At 47.1% G+C, this 27,106-nt stretch overlaps 1 protein-coding gene across 1 annotated transcript in view; it reads right to left on the bottom strand.

The window, feature by feature from the left end:
- Positions 1 to 9,457, bottom strand: part of LOC139259905 (collagen alpha-1(III) chain-like) — a 320,705-nt gene extending 311,248 nt beyond the window's left edge. The window contains exon 1 of the mRNA XM_070875835.1: positions 9,286 to 9,457. Within this exon, the coding sequence (XP_070731936.1) occupies positions 9,286 to 9,361 (76 nt within the window). The 5' untranslated portion in view covers positions 9,362 to 9,457. The remainder of the gene's footprint in view (positions 1 to 9,285) is intronic.
- Between the last annotated feature and the right edge of the window lie 17,649 nt (positions 9,458 to 27,106).

The raw sequence follows: 27,106 nt of genomic DNA, 5'->3' as shown, positions 1-27,106 counted from the left end.
AGTGGCTTATGGTTAGTTTCAAATTGGAATTTTAGCTCAAACAGGTATTGATGCATTTTCTTTACCACATAGACACACGCTAACGCTTCTTTTTCAATCATGCTGTAGGCTCTCTCAGCCTTAGATAGACTCCTGGATGCATAAGTAACCGGTTGCAGTTTCCCGAAATCATTAGCTTGTTGCAATACACACCCGACGCCATATGACGACGCATCACAAGCTACTACCAAACGCATACAACACAAGCAATTTGTTCGAGCATAACAATTTTCTCGCTTTTACAAAGGCATTTTCTTGGCTTTTGCCCCAAACCCATTCACCTCCTTTTCATAGTAAGAGATGCAGTGGTTCTAGCAGTGTGCTGAGATCCAGTAAGAAATTACCAAAGTAGTTCAAGAGTCCCAGAAACAACCGCAGCTCTGTCATGTTCTGTGGCCTCAGTGTGTTCTCGATTGCCTCCGTCTTCGCGTTGGTGGGCCTGATACCGTCTGCTGTGATCCTCCTTCCCAAGAACTCCACTTCAGGTGCCAGGAAAACGCACTTTGAGCGTTTTAACCTGAGCCCCACGAGGCCGAGTCGACTAAAAACATCCTCCAGTTTCTGCAGATGCTCGACTGTGTTCCGACCTGAGACCAAGATGTCGTCCTGGAAGACCACGGTGTGCGGGACCGACTTCAGTAAGCTTTCCATGTTTCTCTGGAATATCGCCGCTGCTGATCGGATTCCAAACGGGCATCTGTTATAAACAAAAAGGCCCTTGTGCGTGTTGATGCAGATGAGGGCCTTCGATGATTCCTCCAGTTCCTGCATCATGTAGGCTGAAGTCAGATCCAGTTTCGTGAACGTCTTTCCTCCCGCCAACGTTGCAAAGAGGTCGTCGGCCTTTGGTAGTGGGTATTGGTCCTGCAGGGAGAAACGTTGATAGTTACTTTGTAATCACCACAAATTCTGATGGTGCCGTCTCCTTTGAGGACTGGGAAAATAGGACTGGCCCACTCATTGAACTTGATCGGGGAAATTATGCCCTCTCTTTGCAGCTGGTCTAGCTCGATCTCTACCTTTTCTCTCAACATGTACGGTACTGCTGTCACCTTGTGATGGATGGATCGTGCCCCCAGAATTAGGTGGATCTGCACTTTTGCTCCCTGGAATTTCCCGATGCCTGGTTCGAACAGCGAACAAAATTTGTTTAAGACCTGGGCACACAAAGTGTCATCAGCGGGCGATAGCGCTCGGATGTCATCCCAGTTCCAGTGTCTTTCCCAGCCAGCTTGTGCACCACTCCATCGTCGGAGACCTTTATGGTAGCACTGCCGATTACAGGAATCAGTTCTTTTGTGTAAGTTCTTAGTTTCGTGCGAATTGGAGTTAAGACTGGCCTTGAGGCCTTATTGCACCACAACCTTTCGAAAGTCTTTTTGCCCATGATGGACTGGCTTGCACCCGTGTCCAGCTCCATTGACACCGGGAGTCGTTTTAGTTCAACATTCAGCATTATCAGGGGATAATTCATGGTGAATGTGTGCACCCCATGTAACTCTGCCTCCTTGATCTAAGGTTCTGGTTCATTGTAATCCTCTATGGATCTGTCTTCCTCTGCAACATGGTAGTTTGCAGGATTAACAGGCTTTGCAGCTCGCCTGCACACTCGTTATATGTGTCCCATTGTTCCACAGCCTTTGCAAACGTACTCTTTGAATCAGCATGAATGGAAACTATGATCTCCCCCGCAGCACCAACAAGGTGTTAATTGCCTTGCATTTATCACCCTTAATGGTGAACTCTGAGACATCTGCAGACATGTAGCTGCAGGTATGTGTGACCTGCCCTGTTCGTTACGATTCGAAAACATCACTTTGTTCACAGTACTTGTAGCAACACTTGTGTGATGAGAGATTTGCTTTGTATTGTCACCGGTGGCAATGAACGCTTGGGATATCGCCATGGACTTACTCAAGGTTGTCGTCTCTATAGTCAAAAGTTTGCGAAGTATGGTTTCGTGGCCAATGCCAAGTATGAAAAAGTCTCTGAGCATGTGCTCCAAATGTCCTTCAAATTTGCAATGTCCTGCAAGGCGTCTTAGCTCGGTGACATAACTCGCCACTTCCTGGCCTTCAGACCTTTTGTAGGTGTAGAACCAGTACCTTGCCATCAGAACGCTTTTCTTCGGGTACAAATGCTGTCGGACCAGTGTGCACAAATCATCCTACGATTTCTCCGTGGGTTTCACTGGAGTGAGCAGATACTTCATAAGGCCATATGTTGGTGACCCACAGACGGTGAGGAGGATTGCCCTTCCTTTGGCAGCGCTCTCTTCCCCATCTAGCTCATTGGCCACGAAGTATTGGTCGAGTTGCTCCATTAATGTTTCCCATTCATCTCCCTCCGAGAGTTTCTCCAGGATGCCCACTGTTCTCTGCATCTTTGGGTTCGCTATCTGTATCTCATCACCAGTTGTTGTGTATGGAGAAAGAGTCAGACTGAACACTGTGAGCTCAAACTAAAGTGTGACTTAGTCTTTTATTGCAGGTCTCCAGAGTGCCTCTCCAACATGTGAAGCCTCCTTAAATAGCTGTGCTCTCAAGGGATTATGGGATTTCTTGGGACTCCAGAGGATGAGCCCTCTGGTGGCTGTACAGAGTAAGTACAAGTATATATAGATATAACACTTATGAACTTGACATCCTATTTGACCCTGAGCTGAATTTCAAGCCAGATATCCTCTCCATCACAAGACCACCTACTTTCACCTCTGCGCCATCGTCCACCCTCATGCCTACCTCAGCCTATCTATCACTGAAATACTCAAACATGCCTTTGTCACCTCCAAACATGACTATTCCAATGTTCTCCTGGTCGGCTTCTCATTCTTCTCCTAGTGTAAACTTAAGTTCATCCAAAACTCTGCTGCTCGTAGTTTATCCAACTCCAATCGCATTCGCCCATCATAGAATCATAGAATCATGGAATCATAGAATGGTTACAGCACAGTAGGAATCTGTCAGCTCATCGAGCCTGTGCCAGCTCTCTGCTAGAACAATTCAGCTAGTCCAACTGCCCTGCCCTTTCCCTGTAGCCCTGCAATCTTTTTCCTTCAGATATTTTTCCAACTCCCTTTTGAAAGCTACTATTGAATCTAACTCCACTACCCTTTCAGACAGTGCATTCCAGTTCATCAGCACTTGCTGCATAAAAAGGTTTTCCCTCATGCCTCCTTTGAATCTTCTGCCAATCACTTTAAATCTGTGTTCTCTGGTTCTTGTTCCTTCTGCCAATGGAACAGTTTCTCTCTCGATACTCTGTCTAGACTCATCATGATTTTGAACACCTTTATCAAATCTCCTCTCAAACTTCTCTGCTCTAAGGAGAACAGCCTTTCATCCCATAAGTCATAATTGAGATCTTAAAAGTGAAAGGCCATTCTACAAGTTATTGCGCCTCCTAGTTCCTATCAACATATTTCCAACAAGTAACAGTGTTTGATCAACATCATCACATGACAAATCAAGGAGGATTTGTTTTATATTCAATGAAAAATTATGCATTTTAAAATCGATGTATTTGTATAGATAGGCCTTAACTATTAATTTAAAAGAAGGATTTTTACTGATTCATTTATTTACTGAATAGATTTCATCAGGAGGATGAAGTATGTTATGAATGTCGCTTGTTGGCCTACACCATGCCACACACCATTTCCCAAATGAGAAGGATCTACTCTCAGAAATCTGTCAATGTTAGTTTATAAATGGCCATTAAGACATGCTGAGATTGCATTGGCATACTTAACTTCTGATTCTCTCCAGGGAAATACCTCAATTCTATTCAGAACTTACAAGATGACTTAGCTGAGTGGAATCTCATTATGTTGAAAAACACCATGTAAAATCAACTTCCTACCATCTATTAGTGCTCAATATCAGAACACTAACACATCAAGAAGTGAATTAATTTTGTAACTGAATTTTAGAATTTGCAGAGCTAGCTTAAACCGCACTGTACAGCTGGAATGATAACATTTTTATTTTTAAAAAAGGAGGGAGAGAGAAAACAGGGAATTATAGACCGGTCAGCCTGACCTCAGTAGTGGGTAAAATGATGGAATCAATTATTAAGGATGTCATAGCAGTGCATTTGGAAAATGATGACATGATAGGTCCAAGTCAGCATGGATTTGTGAAAGGGAAATCATGTTTGACAAACCTTCTGGAATTTTTTGAGGATGTTTCCAGTAAAGTGAACAAGGGAGAACCAGTTGATGTGGTATATTTGGACTTTCAGAAGGCTTTCGACAAGGTCCCACACAAGAGATTAATGTGCAAAGTTAAAGCACATGGGATTGGGGGTAGTGTGCTGATGTGGATTGAGAACTGGTTGTCAGACAGGAAGCAAAGAGTAGGAGTAAATGGGGACTTTTCAGAATGGCAGGCAGTGACTAGTGGGGTATCGCAAGGTTCTGTGCTGGGGCCCCAGCTGTTTACATTGTACATTAATGATTTAGACGAGGGGATTAAATGTAGTATCTCCAAATTTGTGGATGACACTAAGTTGGGTGGCAGTGTGAGCTGCGAGGAGGATGCTATGAGGCTGCAGAGTGACTTGGATAGGTTAGGTGAGTGGGCAAATGCATGGCAGATGAAGTATAATGTGGATAATTGTGAGGTTATCCACTTTGGTGGTAAAAACAGAGAGACAGACTATTATCTGAATGGTGACAGATTAGGTAAAGGGAAGGTGCAACGAGACCTGGGTGTCATGGTACATCAGTCATTGAAGGTTGGCATGCAGGCGGTTAAGAAAGCAAATGGCATGTTGGCCTTCATAGTGAGGGGATTTGAATACAGGGGCAGGGAGGTGTTGCTACAGTTGTACAGGGCCTTGGTGAGGCCACACCTGGAGTATTGTGTACAGTTTTGGTCTCCTAACTTGAGGAAGGACATTCTTGCTATTGAGGGAGTGCAGCGAAGATTCACCAGACTGATTCCCGGGATGGTGGGACTGACCTATCAAGAAAGACTGGATCAACTGGGCTTGTATTCACTGGAGTTCAGAAGAATGAGAGGGGACCTCATAGAAACGTTTAAAATTCTGACGGGTTTAGACAGGTTAGATGCAGGAAGAATGTTCCCAATGTTGGGGAAGTCCAGAACTAGGGGTCACAGTCTAAGGATAAGGGGTAAGCCATTTAGGACCGAGATGAGGAGAAACTTCTTCACCCAGAGAGTGGTGAACCTGTGGAATTCTCTACCACAGAAAGTAGTTGAGGCCAATTCACTAAATATATTCAAAAGGGAGTTAGATGAAGTACTACTCGGGGGATCAAGGGGTATGGCGAGAAAGCAGAAAGGGGGTACTGAAGTTGCATGTTGAGCCATGAACTCATTGAATGGCGGTGCAGGCTAGAAGGGCTGAATGGCCTACTCCTGTTTCTATGTTTCTATGTTTCTTGGGAGGTGTGCATCACTGGCAAGGTCGGCATTTATTGACCATCCCTAGTTGCCCTCAAGAAGCTGGTGGTGAGCCTTCTTCTTGAACCGCTGCAGTCCGTGTGGTGAAGGTACTCACTCCCACAATGCCATTAGGTAACAAGTTCCAGGATTTTGATCCAGCAATGTGAAGGAACGGCGTTAAATTTCCAAGTCAGGATGGTGTGAGACCTGGAGGGGAAATTGCAGTTGATGGTGTTCCCATGCACCTGCTGCCCTTGTCCTTTTAGATGGTAGAGGTTGCAGGTTTGGGAGGTGCTGTTGACGAAGCCTTGGTGAGTTGCTGCAGTACATCCTGTAGACAGTACGCCCTGCAGCCATGTTGCGCCGGTGGTGGAGGGAGTGGATGTTTAAGCTAGGGTGCCGATCAAGAGAACTACTCTGTCCTTGATGTCGAGCTTCTTGAGTGTTTTTGCAGTTACATTCATCCAGGCAATTGGAGAATATTCCATCACACTCCTGACTTGTGCCTTGTCGGTGGTCGAAAGGCTTTGGGAGTCAGGAAGTGAGACTCATGCTGCAGAATACTCAGCCTCTGACGTGCTTTAGTAGCATGGCATTTATGTAACTATTTCATGATAGGTACCATGATTCTGTCCTTAAAATAAATGAACAAATGATGAGACTGTAAAAATTTCTTACAATACCATCTTGCTTTTATTTAGTCACACTAGACTGTGCTGTTTATATTCAGTAATAGTAATTATCTCCATTTTAAACGGCTTATTCATCTCAAATATTCCATGCGTGCTGCCTTGAAATATTTCCTGAGCTAACTTAATGGCCCAGATTTTGTGGTGGTAATGATAGCAAAACTGTCAGCATTCGCTGTCATTGCCCCTCTGAAACTGACAGCAACCTCCGGATTTAGCACATATACAGATAAATGCAAAAATCCATAAGTTGCGTTCAGTCACTCCCTGCTCCACCACAGGTTGCGTTGTGGAACTCCCCAGAGCTGGCAATCAGTTGAAATCACACTGAAGGACAAAAACTTCCTCTGTTACGCTGAAATATCGTTGTTCTTGTCCTTTTAGGTGGTAGAGGTTGCGGGTTTGGGAGGTGCTGTTGAAGAAGCCTTGGCAAGTTGGGCAGTCCTTTTGATCGGCACCCTAGCTTAAACATCCACTCCCTCCACTACCGACACACCATGGCTGCAGTGTGTACCATCTACAGGATGCACTGCAGAAACTCGCCAAGGCTTCTTCAACAGCACCTCCCAAATCTGCAACCACTACCACCTAAAAGGACAAGAGCAGCGATATTTCAGCATAATAGAGGAAGTTTTCGTCCTTCAGTGTGATTCAGCTGCTTGGGCCCGAAGCTCTGGAATTCTCTCCCTGAGCATCTTTGCCCTCTACCTCTCTTTCCTCCTTTAAGATAGTCCTTAAAATCTATCTCTTTGACCAAGCTTTTGGTCATCTGTCATAATTTCTTGTGATGTGACCCAGTGCCAATTTTTTTTCCTTCTTACAACACTCCTGTGAAGAGCCTTGAGACATTTTACTATGTTAAAGGCGCTATATAAATACAAGTCGTTGTTGTTAACCACCCCATACCCCCACCGCTGGCCGTAAAAGCTAAACCTTGTTGAAAGAGGTATAACTGGGTTTTTAATGGTGCATTGACTGCCAAACAACCATTGTGGCCCTGAAAAACTGATTTTATAGTTGTGGAATATCAAATATTTCCATTAATATGATTCAGAATTATATATGTTTCTAAAATAATATATATTTTTTAAAAAAGGTTATTTTTGCTTCTATTTTAATCCTATTTGTATGTATCAATCTTTATTTCGCTCTCTGTAAAATTTGCCAAAAGTAAATTAGAATCTGTGCTGGTTTGCTGTTTTGAGAATTCTTCAATGTGATTGGCTGCTTAGCCAGCTTGATGACATCACTGTTGCTGGATGCTAGAGATTCGCTTGATTTGGCACCAGATTCAAACAAAGATCAGGAGAGCTGAAATTCATGCCGTGGAGATCGCTAGATCTTTGTGGGCCGCTTTCTTCGAGGTCAACGGCGAGCGCCGATGCTTCACTGCTGACCGCAAATTCCAGGCCATTGTGTTCTTTAGCTTTGACAAGAAGGGTATACTAGTATGAAAGTGGTATTCATGCTATGGTACTTTGTACTACAGGTATAAAACTCTCAGAATGATCACTATCATTCCCAAAACATGAAGGAAACTTATTCCACTTAATTCCTCACTTCAGAATGTTATAAGGGTAGTGGATGTTACTTCTCAAAGTTAACCTATTTTATCTACTCTTCCCATTAAAATTAAATAGCTGAGCTTGGCTGACAGTATGCTCAGTACTATGCCAAGAGAACGTGTTAACACATTAAAATGTGATTCGGTTATGACATGTAACTAATAGTTTCAGATGACTAGACTGCATTGTTTGCTCCACAAACAGAGATGGTTCTCCATTTTACAAGAAACCTGAATGTTTTAAGTATAGCCTGAGTATAGGTGAGAAGCTTAAAAGGGACTACTGATTCTTCTAGATTCTAATATGCCAAGACTGTTTACATCAACGTGAACCATGTTAAGTTTGACTATTTATTAAATGTTAAAATGCCACCCTGTATTCTCCAGTAAGATTGAACTATGGAAAGTTTTAATCATATGCAAATATAATCATCTTGTTGTTAGAATTCTCCCAACTTATGCACAACGATCTTAACCCCAGTTTGGACAGTATATAAAACCAGATTAGGAACAAGGTAAACAGCAATTACATCTGTCAGAGGAGATTGCATGAGCCTGAGAGAAGTGGAAACAGAGCCACAGACTAATCCAGCACTATCTACTGAGATGCAACATTCATTAAGAATATAGCAAGAAGTTAATAATATGAGGAATACACATGCATGAGTTGTTCTGAAGAAAATCATATTGATTAATATCAGTTAAATAAGAAAGAGCTCTCTTGATTGCGGAGGCTACACATGCTATATGGTGTTGCACAAAACTGGAAATATTCCAAGCTCAGTCTCTGCTCTGCTCTGTTCGCTGATCAGACAGGGCAGAGACTGTAATTCCCATATTGGACTGTTCAGTCAGCTAAAAACTCACTTTTAGTGTGGAAACAAGTCTTCCTCGATTTCGAGGGACTGCCTATGATGATGATGATGACAACAACAACAACTTACATTTATATAGCGGCGTTAACATAGTAAAACATACCAAGGTGCTTCACAGGAGCGTTATCAGACTAAATTTGACACCAAGCCACATAAACAGATATTAGGTCAAGTGACCAAAGCTTGGTCAAAGAAATGGATTTTAAGGAGCGACAAAAGAAAAAAAGGTAGCAAAACTATTAAATCACAATTGTGACTCCAGGCTAGGAAGAAGTCAAACCCAATTCCTCCAAGGTGCAGTTTCTAATCACTATTCAGTGACCCTTAATGGAAGTGTGCAAACAGAGAGTGGGGAGAGAGGCAGGTTCAACCAGATGACACTCACTATCCAGGTCAAGGCAGGGGTAAAAAAATGGATCTTAGTTGTGAAATCAAAGGAAGGAACGGTCTGTGGAATTACATGCTAACATGAGTCGCAAACTTCAGGAAACAGAATAAAAATAGGGATGTTTTGAGAGGGAGAGAAAAGGTCATATAAAGAACAAATGTGCAGCATAGTAAGTGTAATATAATGACAGCTAGCTTTGTTTGGAAAATATGATCTTAAATATTAAAATGCATTTTCATAATTCAGCATGCTGACTCTAGCCTTAATTTACAATAACAACTACCTATAGGGTAAACATCAGAAAGAAAAAGTCACTTACCAAATTGTGCTGATGTTAATGACACCTGTATTATTACAAGAAGTAGAAAAGATCCCATATGCACAAAGCCCTGCATGTCTAAATATTTAATGCAGGACTCTTCATGCAAACCAACAGGAAGACAATTCCTAATGCATTAACATCAAGTCGATGTGTTATTCTCCCTTCAGCACCAGCTCCAGTTCAAACAACACTCTCTCTTCTGCTTGTAAAGCTTTAAATAGGAACATTTTGGCAACGTTTCTTTCTCCTGCCTCTCCCTGAAATTTGATGCTTCAATGGGCCTCTCGTTTTCCGTTCTGGGCTTGATTGATAATAGTTCAAAAAACCACAGACATATTATTGTAATAAACATGTTTAAATGAATCATCTGCTAAAAGCTAAGGTAGTTTACTTCTGAAAGTTTACCATAAACAAGTCCAAAGCAAGCAATTGTAAATAGTTTGATTTAAAATTAAAGCACTAGTACTTCTTGTGTAGCATTATAATCAAAACTGATTGTTACTGGATTTGCAAGGGATAAAACGGGTTAGAAATTCATCTCCAGTTGTACACATTGACGGCCGCCGCTCTTTCAACAGTTAGTGGTGGGTACGGCAACAGCCGCCATTTTCCTTCTTTCAATTGTGCTGCCGGTAAAGAAATGATGGCATGGTGACATTAATCAGCATGATACACTGCTTTGGGTACTGTTGAGGGGGATGACTCATCAGGGGAGGGCAGCAGCAGCCAAGTTCATGGCACCATGGCTGGCTCTGCTGCACAGGAGGGCAGGAAAAAGAGTGGGAGAGCAATAGTGATTGGGGATTCAATGGTGAGGGGAATAGATAGGCGTTTCTGCGGCCGCAACCAAGACTCCAGGATGGTATTTTGCCTCCCTGGTGCAAGGGTCAAGGATGTCTCGGAGCGGGTGCAGGACATTCTAAAAATGGAGGGAGAACAGCCAGTTGTCGTGGTGCACATTGGTACCAACGACATAGGTAAAAAAAGGGATGAGGTCCTACGAAACGAATTTAAGGAGCGAGGAGCTAAATTAAAAAGGAGGACCTCAAAAGTAGTAATCTCGGGATTGCTACCAGTGCCACGTGATAGTCAGAGTAGGAATCGCAGGATAGCGCAGATGAATACGTGGCTTGAGCAGTGGTGCAGCAGGGAGGGATTCAAATTCCTGGGGCATTGGAACCGGTTCTGGGGGAGGTGGGACCAGTACAAACCGGACGGTCTGCACCTGGGCAGGACCGGAACCAATGTCCTAGGGGGAGTGTTTGCTAGTGCTGTTGGGGAGGATTTAAACTAATATGGCAGGGGGATGGGAACCAATGCAGGGAGACAGAGGGATACAAAAAGGAGGCAAAAGCAAAAGACAGAAAGGAGATGAGGAAAAGTGGAGGGCAGAGAAACCCAAGGCAAAGAACAAAAAGGGCCACTGTACAGCAAAATTCTAAAAGGACAAAGGGTGTTAAAAAAACAAGCCTGAAGGCTTTGTGTCTTAATGCAAGGAGTATCCGCAATAAGGTGGATGAATTAACTGTGCAAATAGATGTTAACAAATATGATGTGATTGGGATTACGGAGACGTGGCTCCAGGATGATCAAGGCTGGGAACTCAACATCCAGGGGTATTCAACATTCAGGAAAGATAGAATAAAAGGAAAAGGAGGTGGGGTAGCATTGCTGGTTAAGGAGCAAATTAAGGCAATAGTTCGGAAGGACATTAGCTTGGATGATGTGGAATCTATATGGGTAGAGCTGCAGAATACCAAAGGGCAAAAAACATTAGTGGGAGTTGTGTACAGACCTCTAAACAGTAGTAGTGATGTTGGGGAGGGCATCAAACATGAAATTAGGGGTGCGTGCAATAAAGGTGCAGCAGTTATAATGGGTGACTTTAATATGCACATAGATTGGGTTAACCAAACTGGAAGCAATACGGTGGAGGAGGATTTCCTGGAGTGCATAAAGGATGTTTTTTTAGACCAATATGTTGAGGAACCAACTAGGGGGGAGGCCATCTTAGACTGGGTGTTGTGTAATGAGAGAGGATTAATTAGCAATCTCGTTGTGCGAGGCCCCTTGGGGAAGAGTGACCATAATATGGTGGAATTCTGCATTAGGATGGAGAATGAAACAGTTAATTCAGAGACCATGGTCCAGAACTTAAAGAAAGGTAACTTTGAAGGTATGAGGCGTGAATTAGCTCGGATAGATTGGCGAATGATACTGAAGGGGTTGACTGTGGATGGGCAGTGGCAGACATTTAGAGACCGCATGGATGAACTACAACAATTGTACATTCCTGTCTGGCATATAAATAAAAAAGGGAAGGTGGTTCAACCGTGGCTATCAAGGGAAATCAGGGATAGCATTAAAGCCAAGGAAGTGGCATACAAATTGGCCAGAAATAGCAGCGAACCCGGGGACTGGGAGAAATTTAGAACTCAGCAGAGGAGGACAAAGGGTTTGATTAGGGCAGGGAAAATGGAGTACGAGAAGAAGCTTGCAGGGAACATTAAGATGGATTGCAAAAGTTTCTATCGATATGTAAAGAGAAAAAGGTTAGTAAAGACAAACGTAGGTCCCCTGCAGTCAGAATCAGGGGAAGTCATAACGGGGAACAAAGAAATGGCGGACCAATTGAACAAGTACTTTGGTTCGGTATTCACTAAGGAGGACACAAACAACCTTCCAGATATAAAAGGGGTCGGAGGGTCTAGTAAGGAGGAGGAACTGAGGGAAATCCTTATTAGTCAGGAAATTGTGTTGGGGAAATTGATGGGATTGAAGGCCGATAAATCCCCAGGGCCTGATGGACTGCATCCCAGAGTACTTAAGGAGGTGGCCTTGGAAATAGTGGATGCATTGACAGTCATTTTCCAACATTCCATTGACTCTGGATCAGTTCCTATGGAGTGGATGTAACCCCACTTTTTAAAAAAGGAGGGAGAGAGAAAACAGGGAATTATAGACCGGTCAGCCTGACATCGGTAGTGAGTAAAATGATGGAATCAATTATTAAGGATTGTCATAGCAGTGCATTTGGAAAGAGGTAATATGATAGTTCCAAGTCAGCATGGATTTGTGAAAGGGAAATCATGCTTGATAAATCTTCTGGAATTTTTTGAGGATGTTTCCAGTAGAGTGGACAAGGGAGAACCAGTTGATGTGGTATATTTGGACTTTCAGAAGGCTTTCGACAAGGTCCCACACAAGAGATTAATGTGCAAAGTTAAAGCACATGGGATTGGGGGTAGCGTGCTGACATGGATTGAGAACTGGTTGTCAGACAGGAAGCAAAGAGTAGGAGTAAATGGGGACTTTTCAGAATGGCAGGCAGTGACTAGTGGGGTACCGCAAGGTTCTGTGCTGGGGCCCCAGCTGTTTACACTGTACATTAATGATTTAGACGAGGGGATTAAATGTAGTATCTCCAAATTTGCGGATGACACTAAGTTGGGTGGCAGTGTGAGCTTCGAGGAGGATGCTATGAGGCTGCAGAGCGACTTGGATAGGTTAGGTGAGTGGGCAAATGCATGGCAGATGAAGTATAATGTGGATAAATGTGAGGTTATCCACTTTGGTGGTAAAAACAGAGAGACAGACTATTATCTGAATGGTGACAGATTAGGAAAAGGGGAGGTGCAAAGAGACCTGAGTATCATGGTACATCAGTCATTGAAGGTTGGCATGCAGGTACAGCAGGCAGTTAAGAAAGCAAATGGCATGTTGGCCTATTCATAGCGAGGGGATTTGAGTACAGGGGCAGGGAGGTGTTGCTATAATTGTACAGGGCCTTGGTGAGGCCACACCTGGAGTATTGTGTACAGTTTTGGTCTCCTACCCTGAGGAAGGACATTCTTGCTATTGAGGGAGTGCAGCGAATGTTCACCAGACTGATTCCCGGGATGGCGGGACTGACCTATCAAGAAAGACTGGATCAACTGGGCTTGTATTCACTGGAGTTCAGAAGAATGAGAGGGGACCTCATAGAAACGTTTAAAATTCTGATGGGTTTAGACAGGTTAGATGCAGGAAGAATGTTCCCAATGTTGGGGAAGTCCAGAACCAGGGGACACAGTCTAAGGATAAGGGGGAAGCCATTTAGGACCGAGATGAGGAGGAATTTCTTCACCCAGAGAGTGGTGAACCTGTGGAATTCTCTCCCACAGAAAGTTGTTGACGCCAATTCACTAAATATATTCAAAAAGGAGTTAGATGAAGTCCTTACTACTAGGGGAATCAAGGGGTATGGTGAGAAAGCAGGAATGGGGTACTGAAGTTGCATGTTCAGACATGAACTCATTGAATGGCGGTGCAGGCTAGAAGGGCCGAATGGCCTACTCCTGCACCTATTTTCTATGTTTCTATGTTTCTATGAAATGCCAACATAACTGCACCATTACAAACTTCGACCCTGAAACTGAATTCAGCACTGGGTTCTAAGCAAACCAGGTAAACTTTATTGAACCAGATTAGGAACAAGGTAAACAGCAGTTACATGTGCATTGCATGAGCCTGAGAGAAGTGGGAACAGAGCCACAGACTAATCCAGCACTATCGACTGAGCTGCAACATGCATGAAGAATATAGCAAGAAGATAATAATATGAGGAATATACATGCATGAGTTGTTCTGAAGAAAATCATATTGATCAATGACAGTTAAATAAGAGATCTCTTGATTGTATAGGGAGTGTTGCTGGATACTTGCAAGGCTTCAGATGGTAAAGGAAGGCCTCTGAGAAGACAGAAAATGCTGCAAAAGCTCAACAGGACAGGCAACATCTTTGGAGAGAGAAACAGAGTTCTTGCCTCAGGCCGAGATGCTGCCTGACCTGCTGAGTATTTCCAGCATTTTATGCTGGCATTTCAGCTTTACAGCATCCAATCGCAGAGGGAAGAGGAAGACACCGAAGAGGACAAAGCAGAAAAGGAGGAAGCCAAAGAGGAGGAAGCAAACAGAAGGATGCATCCCAGACAGACCCTTTTTGGCCGGGATATCCGGGATGGAATCATCACCTGCGGTCCCAATGACCAGAATCCCAATTCACCTTTCAACATTTGTCCCACACCTTACCTTCCCTCTGTTACTGACCATCACAGCTTGGCCACAATGCTGAAATAAAACCCCCCACAAAGCAAACTTTCCAATCAAACTTTATATATCTATCCATCAAATATGACATGAAGTAATCAACTTATGCATTCTATCAGTGGCTGTCTTGTGTGTGCTTTTGCCAATCCTACTGATGTCACACAGTGCTACTCCAGAGGTTTCAGCATTGGTGGTGGAAGGCTGCTGACTTCTAGATGGGGACAAGGTAAATGGCCTTGCTGGTTGACCTTGAGAAGCTGGTGGCAGGGAGTGTGAAATTAATCTTCTTCTTCTTCATTCACCTTGCCCTCTACTTGGTCACCCATTGGCTGGGCAGGCTGCATTTGGGGTGTGTGAAATGAGGCAGGCACAAGCCTGTTATGTTGAGGAAAGGGTGGGAAAGCAAGATGTGTATGCGAGAAGGAGGTAGCATATAAGGATAGAAGAATATTATATCCTTTCAGTCCCACAGCTAGCAAAGGGCTCAGCCATGCCCCTGCCAAGAATGACCAACACCATCTCCTTCATGGGGGTAAGGTGAGGCTAGAAGTGGGAAATGTGCCTTGTGATTGATACAGATTGTTGGTAGGTGAGTGATAACGTGGGTGGGTGGGGTGGGGGTTGAGCATTGAGCATTGAGCACTGTATAAGGCTAGTGATGCAGTTATTAGGAGACAGCTTATGAAGATGCATTCACTGACCTTCACCAGTGGACTGAGGTCATAAAGCTTCTTTGGTCACTGGAGCCAGGTGGTGGGGGCAACATTGCTGGCAGTGCTGCCTCGATGATATGGACCCACAATGCACTTTCTGGATGATCGCCTAGCCCCTGTGGGTAGAGGACCTCTCTTCCTGTGTTAACCCCTGCACAAAGTTGGAGTGCTATGTGCGAGACCCTGGGTGCCCTTTCCCTGGTTTGCTGAGCCATTTGTGTAGTGCTGAAGCACTTGTACTCGTTTTTTAGTTGTGGAAGGCAATTCAGCATAAGAGCTGAAAACTGCCATTTGGGAATTATTTTTAACGTTTATGTTTATTTTGAAAGGCAGTAAGGGCTGAAAATAAAAATTTTCACTTGATTTTAATTTTTATTAGTTCTGAGTGCATTGCCCTATTCATAGCCCTTTTAATTTTCTTTTATTCATTCCAGGATGTGGGCGTTGCTGGCAAGGCCAGCATTCATTGCTCAAACCTAATTGCCCTTGATAAGGTGGTGGTGAGCCACCTTCTTAAACCGCTGCAGTCCTTGTGGGAATGTACTCCTACAGTGCTGTTAGCGAGGGAGTTCCAGGATTTTGACCCAGCGACAATAAAAGAACGATGATACATTTTCAAGTCAGGATGGTGTGTAACTCGGAGGGGAACTTGCAGGTGATGGTATTTCCCATCCGCATGCTGCCCTTGTCCTTCTAGGTGCTGGAGATCCAGGATTTGTGAGGTGCTGCCGGTGAAGTTTTGACAAGTTGCTGCAGTGCATCATATAGATAGTACACACTGCAGCCACGGTGCGCTGGTGGTGAAGGGAGTGAATATTTAAGGTGGTGGATGGCGTGCAGATCAAGCGGGCTGCTTTGGCCTGGATGGTGCCAAGCTTCTTGAGTGTTGTTGGAGCTGCACTCATCCAGGCAAGCGGAGGATATTCCTTCACACTCCTGACTTGTGCTTTGTAGATGGTGGAAAGGCTTTGGGGAGTCAGGAGGTGAGACACTTTGCACAGAATATCCAGCCTCTGACCCGCTCTTACAGTCACAGTATTTATGTGGCTGGTCCAATTAAGTTTCTGGTCAATGGTGACTCCCAGGATGTTGGTGTTGGGGGATTCGGATTGGTAATTGTTGTGCCTGGAGAAAGAGTCAGACTGAACACTGGGAGCTTAAAGTAACGTGTGACCTTAGTCTTTTATTGCAGGCCTCCAGAGTGCCTCTCCAACCTGTGAAGCATCCTTAAATACAAGGGATCCCATAATCCCTTGGGACTCCAGGGGATGAGCCCTCTGGTGACTGTACAGAGTAAATACAAGTCCACATATATAACAACACTCCCCGCCAAAGTCAATAATGTAACGATTTACAATGTGAGTCGATCTGTGGTCCTTCTTGCCCTGGTTGATCGTCTCGGTGTGAAAGCTGTTGTTGTTGAATCATTTGTTGGGCCCTCGCTGGGCTGATGTGCAGCTGGCCTTGTTGGGCTGCCTGGTGTGTTGGGCCCTGCAGGGCTGCTGGAGATGATGGGTTCTGCTTCGTGGTCAATCGTGGTGCTGGTTGCCACTGGTGTGTATGTTGGGGGATCATAAAAGGTAGGGTCCAAGGTGGGTTGCTCAGGATAATCCGTGAATCTGAGTTTGACTTGGTCCAAATGTTTCCAGTGGATGAGTCCATTTGAAAGTTTGACCCAAAACACCCTGCTCCTCTCTTTGGCCACAACAGTACCGGGAAGCCAATTGGGACCTTGTCCATAATTTAATACAAATACAGGATCAATGATTTCAATCTCGCTTGACATATTTGCGCTATCATGGTATGCACTTTGTTGAAGCCGCCTGCTCTATACCTGTTCATGTAGATCAGGGTGAACTAACGAGAGCCTTGTTTGAAATGCTCTTTTCATGAGCAGTTCAGCAGGTGGAATCCCAGTGAGTGAGTGGGGTCTCGTGCGGTAGCTAAGCAGGACTCGGGATAGGCGAGTCTGCAATGAGCCTTCATTTACCCTTTTCAAGCCTTGCTTGAAGGTTTGCACTGTTCTCTCTGCCTGACCATTGGATGCTGGTTTAAACGGGGCAGATGTGACATGTTTGATCCCGTTACGGGTCATGAATTCTTTGAACTCAGCACTGGTAAAACATGGCCCGTTATCGCTCACTGAGACATCGGGTAAGCCGTGTGTGGCAAACATGGCCCACAGGCTTTCAGTAGTGGCAGCGGACGTGCTTGCCGACATTATCTCACATTCAATCCACTTGGAGTACGCGTCTACAATCACAAGGAATATTTTACCCAAGAACGGACCTGCATAGTCGACATGTACCCTAGACTATGGTTTGGAGGGCCATAAACTTAGCGGCACCTCCCTGGGTACATTGCTTAACTGCGAACATGTATTACATCTGTGAACGCAGGACTCTAAGTCCACATCGATACCGGGCCACAACACGTGGGATCTGTTTGTCGCTTTCATCATTACGATGCCTGGGTGGGTACTGTGAAGGTCATTGATGAAGGTGTCTCTGCCCTTCTTGGGGACCAATTCCCGATTGCCCCACAGAAATCAGTCCGCCTGTATAGGCATTTCATCATTACGCCGCTGGAACGGCTTTATCTCTTCCTGCATTTCCACTGGGACACTGGACCAGCTCCCGTGAAACACACAGCTTTTGACTAGAGATAATAAGGGGTCCTGGCTTTGATCTGTCGGGCAGTGACGGGTGATTGCTCACTCTCAAATGCTTCCATAACCATAGCTAGATCTGTGGGCTGCGCCATTTCCACCCCTGTGGTGGGCAATGGCATCCTACTGAGAGTATCAGTGCAGTTTTCTGTGCCTGGCCTATGGCGGATGGCGTAGTTGTATGCGGACAACATGAGCGCCCATCTCTGGATGCGGGTCGAAGCGTTGGTATTTATCTCTTTACTCTCAGAAAACAAGGATATAAGTGGCTTATGGTCAGTTTCAAATTCGAATTTTAGCCCAAATAGGTATTGGTGCATTCTCTTTATCACATAGACACATGCTAACGCTTCTTTTCCAATCATGCTGTAGGCACTCTCAGCCTTAGACAGACTCCTGGATGCATAAGCAACCGGTTGCAGTTTCCCAAAATCATTAGCTTGTTGCAATACACACCCGATGCCATATGACGACGCATCACATGTTTGTACCAAATGCTTACATGGATCATACAACATAAGCAATTTGTTTGAGCATAACAATTTTCTTGCTTTTACAAAGGCATTTTCTTGGCTTTTGCTCCAAACCCATTTGCCCCCTTTTCATAGCAAGAAATCTAGTGGTTCCAGCAGTGTGCTGAGATCCTGTAAGAAGTTACCAAATTAGTTCAAGAGTCCCAGAAATGACCGCATGTTGTGTGGCCTCGGTGAGTTCTCAATTGCCTCCGTCTTCGCATTGGTGGGCCTGATGCTGTCCGCCACAATCCTCCTTCCCAAGAACTCCAAGTCAGGTGCCAGGAAAACGCACTTTGAGCGTTTTAACCTGAGCCCCACAAGGTTGAGTCGACTAAGAACTTCCTCCAGGTTCTGCAGGTGCTCGACTGTGTTCTGACCTGTGACCAAGGTGTCATCCTGCAAGACCATGGTGTGCGGGACCGACTTCATAAGCATTCCATGTTTCGCTGGAATATCGCCGCCACTGAACGGCTTCTAAATGGGCATCTGTTATAACCAAAGAGACCTTTGTGCGTGTTGATGCAGGTGAGGGCCTTCAATGATTCCTCCAGTTCCTGCTTTATATAGGCTGAAGTCAGATCCAGCTTCATGAACGTCTTTCCTCCTGCCAGCATTGCAAAGAGATCATCGGCCTTTGGTAGTGGCTATTGGTCCTGCAGGGAGAAACAATTGATAGTTACTTTGTAATCGCCACAGATTCTGACGGTGCCGTCTCCCTTGAGGACTGGGACAATAGGACTGGCCCACTCGCTGAACTCGATCGGTGAAATGGGTGCCTCTCATTGCAGCCGGTCTAGCTCGATCTGAACCCTTTCTCTCATCATGTACGGTACTGCTCTTGCCTTGTGATGGATGGGTCACACCCCTGGAATTAGATGTGTAAAGTCCTGTCTCCTCAGTACAGATTCACACGAGGCATGTAGTAAAGTCAAGGTCACTCTGCACCTGCACCTTTATTTCAAATCTCTGGAATGCTGCACTTGCCTGAGACCTGTCCTGATATATCTGTCTCTTGCAAGTGCACCCCTGGTGGTAAGGTATGCTGGTGGTTACAGGTCATATCTTATTACAGTCATGTATAGCATGTTAGGATACAGTTATATATAATAATGTAAGATACATGACATCACCCTCCCCCAAGGTCTTATTGTCTTTATAGGTTCAGTCTCTCAGGTGGTCTACGCTCTCGCATGGAGCGTCTGAGTTGTGGTTCAGTTGTTTGCCTTGGTGTCTGTTTTTCTTTGGGTGTGGTTGCTGGTATCTCGCCTGGGCTGTCTGTTTCGATTGATGTGATTGTTGTTAACTCGCCTGGGCTGTCTGTTGGGATTGCCCTTTCCTCAGGTTGTTCCCTCTGTCTGTCCACCAGGTGTGGTGCGAGTTCCACATTGTAGTCTGCCTCTGGTTCTGCAGTGTTGTTGGTAAATCTGCTTTTGACTTGGTCTACATGCCTCCGGCAGGTTTTGCCATTGTCCATTTGTACTACCAGTAGCCTGTTTCCTTCCTTGCCCGTTACTGTCCCTGCAAGCCATTTGAGACACCTGCCACAGTCTAGTACAAACACTTTGTCCCCTATCTCATTCCATCTCCCCCTCGAACTTCTGTCATGGTACTCAGTCAGCTTACGGCGCTTTGCCTCAATGATTTCATGTATGTCTGGGAAGATTAATGAGAGCCTTGTTTTTAAAGTCCTTTGCATCAACCGTTGCGCGGGGGGGATCCCAGTCAGTGAGTGTGGACGAGATCTGTAGGCCAGCAGCAGTTGCGACCCTGCAGCATGGGACCTTGAATTTTAAGCATGCCTTGTTTAATGATTTGCACTGCTCTCTCTGCCCGGCCGTTGGAGGCTGGCTTGAACGGTGCCGTCTTGATGTGATTTATGCCGTGGTCAATTATAAAGTCTTGGAATTCTGCGCTGGTGAAGCACGGACCATTGTCACTGACCAATGTGTCAGGGATTCCATGCATTGCAAACATGTTTGCGAGGCTCTCCACAGTGGTGGAGGTTGTGCTCGAGTTTAAAATTGTACATTCGATCCACTTTGAAAATGCATCTACAACTACGAGGAACATTTTGCCCATGAATGGGCCCACATAGTCTACGTGCACCCGCGACCACGGTTTGGTAGGCCAGGGCCAGAGGCTCAGTGGAGCCTCCCTGGGGGCATTGCTGAGTTGGGCACAAATGGTGCACCTTCGGACGCAGAGTTCCAAGTCCGCATCAATACCAGGCCACCAGATGTGGGATCTGGCTATGGCCTTCATGAGAACGATCCCCGGGTGCTCGCGGTGGAGCTCCCGGACAAATGCCTCTCTGCCTCGCAGAGGCATGACTACTCGGCTGCCCCACATCAGGCAGTCTACTTGTAGTGATAGCTCATGCATGCGCCTGTGAAAGAGTTTTAATTCCTTGGGGCAGGCATCGCGAGCCTCTGCCCAGTCACCGGTTAGGACACATCTTTTTACTAAGGATAACGTGGGGTCACTGGCCGTCGAGACTCTAATTTGGCGAGCCGTCATGGGCGAACCTGTGGACTCAAAGGCATTGATTGCCATGTCTATCTCACCGTCCTGTTCGTCAAACCCTTCCGTCGCCAGGGGTAGCCTGCTGAGCGCATTGGCACAGTTGTCTGTGCCTGGTCTGTGCCTTATTGTGCAGTCGTAGGAAGCCAGCATGAGGGCCCACCGTTGAATTCGCGCCGAGGCGTTGGCGTTTATTGCCTTGCTCTCAGATAGGAGGGATGTGAGGGGCTTGTGGTCGGTTTCTAACGCGAACTTGGCCCCGAAAAGCTATTGGTGCATCTTTTTGACACCGTACACGCACGTGAGCGCCTCCTTTTCTACCATTCCATACCCGCGCTCCGCCCGCGAAAGTGACTTGGAGGCATAAGCTATGGGTTGTAATTTGCCAGCACTATTGACACGTTGCAAAACGCACCCGACCCCATATGCTGACGCATCGCATGTGAGAACTAGCTTTTTACCTGGGTCAAAGAAAGTCAAAACACTGTTGGAACACAGAAGGTTGCGTGCCTTATTGAAGGCGCGTTCCTGGGCGTCCCCCCAAAACCAATCGCACCCCTTCCTGAGTAGCAATTGCAGAGGCTCCAGCAGCGTGCTTAAGTTCTGCAGAAAGTTCCCAAAGTAATTGATTAGCCCGAGAAAGGCGCGCAGTTCTGATACATTCCGGTGCCTGGGTGCCAGGCGAATTGCTTCTGTTTTGGACTCTGTTGGGCGGATTCCATCAGCGGCAATCCTTCTGCACAAAAATTCAACCTCGGGTGCAAGAAACAGGCACTTGAATTTCTTGACTCATAGGCCTACCCGATCCAACCGCTTTAGTACTTCCTCCAAATTACGGAGATGGGAGTTGGTGTCCCTGCCCGTGATGAGTATGTCGTCTTGAAATACAACCGTCCCCAGGATGGACTTGAGCAGACTCTCCATGTTGCTCTGGAATATGGCAGCTGCCGACCTGATGCTGAATGGGCAGCGATTGTACATGAAAAGGCCTCGATGTGTGTTGATGGTGGTGAGTAGCTTGGATTCCTTGGTCAATTCTTGCATCATATACGCAGATGTGAGATCTAATTTTGAGAAAAGTTTACCTCCAGCCAATGTGGCAAATAAGTCCTCCACTCTGGGCAGCGGCTACTGGTCCTATAGGGAGACTCTGTTTATCGTAGATTTGTAGTCCCCACAAATTCGTACGGATCCATCAGGCTTCATGACTGGGACGATGGGACTTGCCCAGTCGCTAAATTCCACAGGTGATATAATGCCTTCCCGCAGAAGCCTGTCTAGTTCGTGTTCAATCTGTTCCCTCATCACATAGGGTACAGCTCTGCCCTTGTGAGGGACCGGTCTACCATCCTGTGTGATGTAGATTTTGACTTTGGCCCCTTTGAAGGTGCCCACACCTGGCTGAAAGAGATGTTCAAATCGCTTTATAACTGTTGAGCAGGAGGTCCGTTCCTCTAATAACATGGCATGGACATCATCCCATTTCCAGTTTCGTTTTGCCAGCCAGCTTTTCCCGAGCAGTGCTGGGGGGGTCTCTGGGGACATTCCACAGGGGAAGTCGGTTCACTGTCCCTTTGTGTGTGACAGAGAGCATGGCGCTGCCGAGGACTGGTATGATTTCTTTGGTATAGGTCCTTAGTGTGGTGTCGACCCTTGTGAGTTTTGGTCTGTCTCTTTCATGCAGCCACAGTTGTTCAAATTATTGAGCGCCCATGAGAGAGATTGACTCGCTCCCGTATCCAGCTCCATATTGACAGATATCCCATTGAGTAGGATCCTCAGCATTATAGGAGGCATCCTGTTGTAGGAGCAGCGGCCATTGATCGTGTTGACCCTCGGTACATCGGTGTCCCGGGTACTGTTCCCACCATCTTCTGGTCTGCCTTCCGACCCATCCGATTCGTATACCAGCCGAGCTGCCGTTTTTTTGCACATGCGGGCCAAATGCCCTTTATTTTCACAATTTCTGCAAACAGCCTGCTGAAATCGACAACCTCTTGATGAGTGCCCACCCCCACACCTCCAGCACAGACCTGTTCTATTGTTTAAAGTGTTCCCAAAGAATGAGCTGCGTCTGGCTGATCTCTCTTGAGCTTCTCTCAGTTTGTATTTGATTGTTCGCATTGTGGGTTGATGAGATGTGAACGGCCGTTCCTGTGGCCCTTAATGGCTTCTGCCTGCTGTCGAGAACGTGTTCTCCCGATTTTGTCTGTGTGTGGGGGTAGCAGCTTGTTTAGTGCTGTGAACTTCTTGTTCCAATATTTCGTTAGTTGTCGTACCTGCATTGTAAATCAATCTCGTTTCTTCTTCCCCTACCAAGAATGTCTGTGCAACCAGTGCTGCTGCCTCTAAGGTCAGGTTCTTGGTCTCTATGAGCTTTCGGAATATGCCTGCGTGGCCTATTCATTCAATTAAAAATCTCTCAGCATTTCTCTCCTCAATTCATCGGAGAACTCACATAAACTAGCCAACCTCCGAAGTTCCGCCACGAAGTCGGGTATGCTCTGGCCCACACAGCGTCTGTAGTTGTAGAACCTGTGTCTGGCCATGTGTAGGTTGCTCGCTGGCTTCAGGTGGTCTCTTACCAGTGTGCTCAATTCTTCAAACGACTTGCTTGCTGGTTTCTTGGGTGCCAACAGATCCTTCATTAAAGCGTATGTTTTCGAGCCACAGCTGGTCAAGAGATGGGCTCTTCTCTTGTCTGCCTTATCGTCGCCTAACCAGTCTTTGGTTACAAAGCTTTGCTGGAGCTTTTCTATAAAGTCCTCCCAATTGTCTCCCGCATTGTACTTTTCATCTGATCCGTTGTTCGCCATTCCGTGGATTCTGTAATCCCGTAACCCGTCGCCACTGTAAAGTCCTGTCCCCTCAGTACAGATTCACACGAGGCATGTAGTGAAGTCAAGGTCACTCTGGACCTGCACCTTTATTTCACAGCTCTGGAATGCTGCACTTGCCTGAGACCTGTGCTTATATACCTGTCTCTTGCAAGTGCACCCCTGGTGGTAAGGTATGCTGGTGGTTACAGGTCATATCTTATTACAGTCATGTATAGCATGTTAGGATACAGTTATATATAATAATGTAAGATACATGACAAGGTGGATCTGCACTTTTGCTCATTGGAATTTCCGAATGCCTGGTTCGATCAGCGAAGGAAATTTGTTTCAGACCTGGGCACAAGAAGTGTCGTCAGCGGGTGATAGCGCTCGGACGTCGTCCCAGTTGCAGCGTATCTTTCCCAGCCAGCTCCTGCCAAGCAGCTTGGGACCATTGCCCGGTACCACACAGAGTGGTAACTTGTGCACCGCTCCATCATAGGAGACCTTTACGGTAGCACTGCCGATTACAGGAATCAGTTCTTTCGTGTAAGTTCTTAGCTTCGTGCGAACTGGAGTTAAGACTGGCCTTGAGACCTTGTTGCACCACAACCTTTCGAAAGTCTTTTTGCCCATGATAAACTGGTTCACCCCAGTGTCCAGCTCCATTGACACCGGGAGTCCATTTAGTTCAACATTCAGCATAATCCGGGTACAATTCGTGGTGAATGTGTGCACCCCATGTACACCTCCTCGGTCTGAGGCTCTCGTTCATCGTGATCCTTCATGGATCTGTCCTCCTATGCAACATAGTGATTTGCAGGTTTAACAGGTTTTGCAGCTTGCCTAGTGTCCCATTGCTCCACAGCACTTGCAAACATACTCTTTGAACCGGCATGAATGGAAACGATGATCGCCCCCGCAGCGCCAACAAGGTGTTAATGGCCTTGCATTCATCACCCTTGATGGTGGATTCTCAGTCATCTGCGGACATGCAGCTGCAGGTACGTGTAACCTGCCCTGTAAGTTACGATTCGAAAACAACATCATTTTGTTCAGTACTTGTACCAGCACTTGTGTGCTGAGAGCTTTGCTTCATATTGTCACTGGTGGCAATGAACGCCTGGGCTATTGCTATAAGCTTACTAAATGTTGGGGTCTCTACAGTCAAACGTTTGCGAAGTTTGGTTTCGTGGCCAATGCCAAGTACAAAATAGTCTCCGAATATGTGCTCCAAATGTCCTTCAAATTCGCAATGTCCTGCAAGGCTTCTTAGCTCGGCGATATAACTCGCCACTTCCTTACCTTCAGACCTTTTGTAGGTGTAGAACTGATACCTTGCCATCAGAACGCTTTCCTTTGGGTTCACATGCTCTTGGACCAGTGTGCACATATCGTCAAAGGATTTTTCCGTGGGTTTTGCTGGAGATAGCAGATTCTTTATGAGGCCATATGTTGGTGCCCCACAGACGGTGAGGAGATCGCCGTTTGGCAGCACTCTCTTTCCCATCTAGCTCGTTGGCCACGAAGTATTGGTCGAGTCGCTCCACAAAAGTTTCCCAATCATCTCCCTCCGAGAATTTCTCCAGGATGTCCACTGTTGTCTGCATCATTGGGTTCGCTATCTGTAACTCGTCACCAGTTGTTGTGTATGGAGAAAGAGTCAGACTGAACACTATGAGCTCAAACTAAAGTGTGATGTTACTCTTTTATTGCTAGCAGCCGGCCCGTCGACCGCACGAGGTACGGCAAATGGCCCGGCCGCTCCATCCGGCCCTGGCTCTGCCCCGATCCCACCCCCAGGATCGTCGGCAGAGGAGTCCCCACTGGGCTCTTTTAGAATTGGTGCTGGGTCGGGAAGCGACAGCGGAAGGGGTTCCTCCTCCGCCCCAGGAACCGGGGAACAAGGAGAGACCCGGCCATAGAAAATCCCCACGCCCTCCAAGCGCTCCAGCTCCAAAGTAGGGGGCGAGGGTGGGTGTTCCTCCACCTACCCGCCGTCACCCCCCGGCCCAGCGTGTACAGATTCATTAAAAGTGTTAATACTTTGTATTTCTGCCGAGTCGAGCAAATCCCGGGGGAAGTTGGATATTGGCTGGGCGGGCTCAGGTTCGGCCTTTTCGGCCCCGCCCGCCTCAGTCCCCGGGACGCTCGACCCGGTGGCTACGCATTCTTCCGCTGGCCCCACGCCCCCCACGATAGGCAGATCTTTCACGCCATCCCCGGGAGGCAGCGGCTGGGCAGCCTCGACTGCCTCACCCTCCCCGGGGACAGATTCCGCGTGCCTACGGCGCAGTTTGGGGGCGCCGGTGGGGGACGCGGGACACGCGGCGGGCACCGACTCCTCCGCGGAGGGATGTTGTTCCCCCCCCCCGCCTCATTGGAGCGGCGCCTCCTTTTTTTCCTGGGGGGGCATGGAGACAGGGAGACACCCGTGTCTGCCGAGGCCTCCCGCTCCACACCCCCTTTTTCTTATCTTGCCCGCGCGAACCCCTCTGCGGTATTAGTCAAGGGCTCGGGCACGGGCTCAGGGCACCCCGCGCTCGCCGGTGACGGGGTTGGGCCGAGCGCGGTGAACAGCTTGTCTGGCGCACTAAGGGGACCCGCCTCAAGGTGTTTCGCCTTCTTCCGCGCCTTCTTTCCGGCCGGACGCTCTCCCTCCCCCCCGCCGGAGGCCGTGAAAACAAAGGCCCCCGACGATGCCCGCGCACCCACAGCTCCCGGCACGCGGACGCTACTAGGGGGAGGGGTGGCGGCGGCGCCAGCCTTGTCCGCCCTCGGTGGTTTTGCGGCTTTGGAGGCGGGGCAGTTCTTGCGAACGTGCCCCACCTCCCTGCAGGCATGGCACCGCATGCCGTCCGACGTCCAAAAGACGCGGTAGACAGTCCCCTCGTGCACCATATTAAAATTGCCCTCTGCCGTCTCTTCCCACGCCAGCCGGACAAAGAGCTGGCGGCGGAAGGAGAACACATGGCGCAGGCTGTTCTCCCTGAGGCCAAGCGGTATGGGGTTGATTCCCGACCTTACCTCCCCCAGTTGGTGTAGGTGAGGGAGGAGGAGCTCAGCGGGAACAAAGGGCGGGACGTTTGATAGAATGACCCTCTGCGCGGTGGCCTCGAGAGGGTCCACCGGCAGGAACGCCCCGCCCACCGTGAGCCCCTTTTCAATGGCCAGGGACACCGCCCGCTCCGACCCCAGGAAGAACACGGCCTTCCCAGAAATCTTGGAGGCTGCGACAATGGCCGAGGGGCCGACTACCCCAGCCATCGCCCGCACGCACTCCTCAATGCTCATTGTGGGTGAGTGTAGCTCTTGACCCCGTGTTTCGTAGTTATAAGTCTGAATGGTGGCAGGGCAGCAGGTGGCGCAGGAGGTGCCGTGGATGTGGATGCCACCTGCGCATAAGTCCTAGCTGGCCCTGCCACCGGCATAGATGGGGTCGCCATCACGGGGTCCCTTTAAGGGCTACACCCACCCCAAAGTCACAGGCCTTAA

This window comes from Pristiophorus japonicus, chromosome 3 (assembly GCF_044704955.1).
Source record: "Pristiophorus japonicus isolate sPriJap1 chromosome 3, sPriJap1.hap1, whole genome shotgun sequence".
Taxonomy (NCBI): domain Eukaryota; kingdom Metazoa; phylum Chordata; class Chondrichthyes; family Pristiophoridae; genus Pristiophorus; species Pristiophorus japonicus.
The sequence above is the reverse complement of the archived record's forward strand: the minus strand, read 5'-3'. Positions and strand labels throughout refer to the sequence as shown.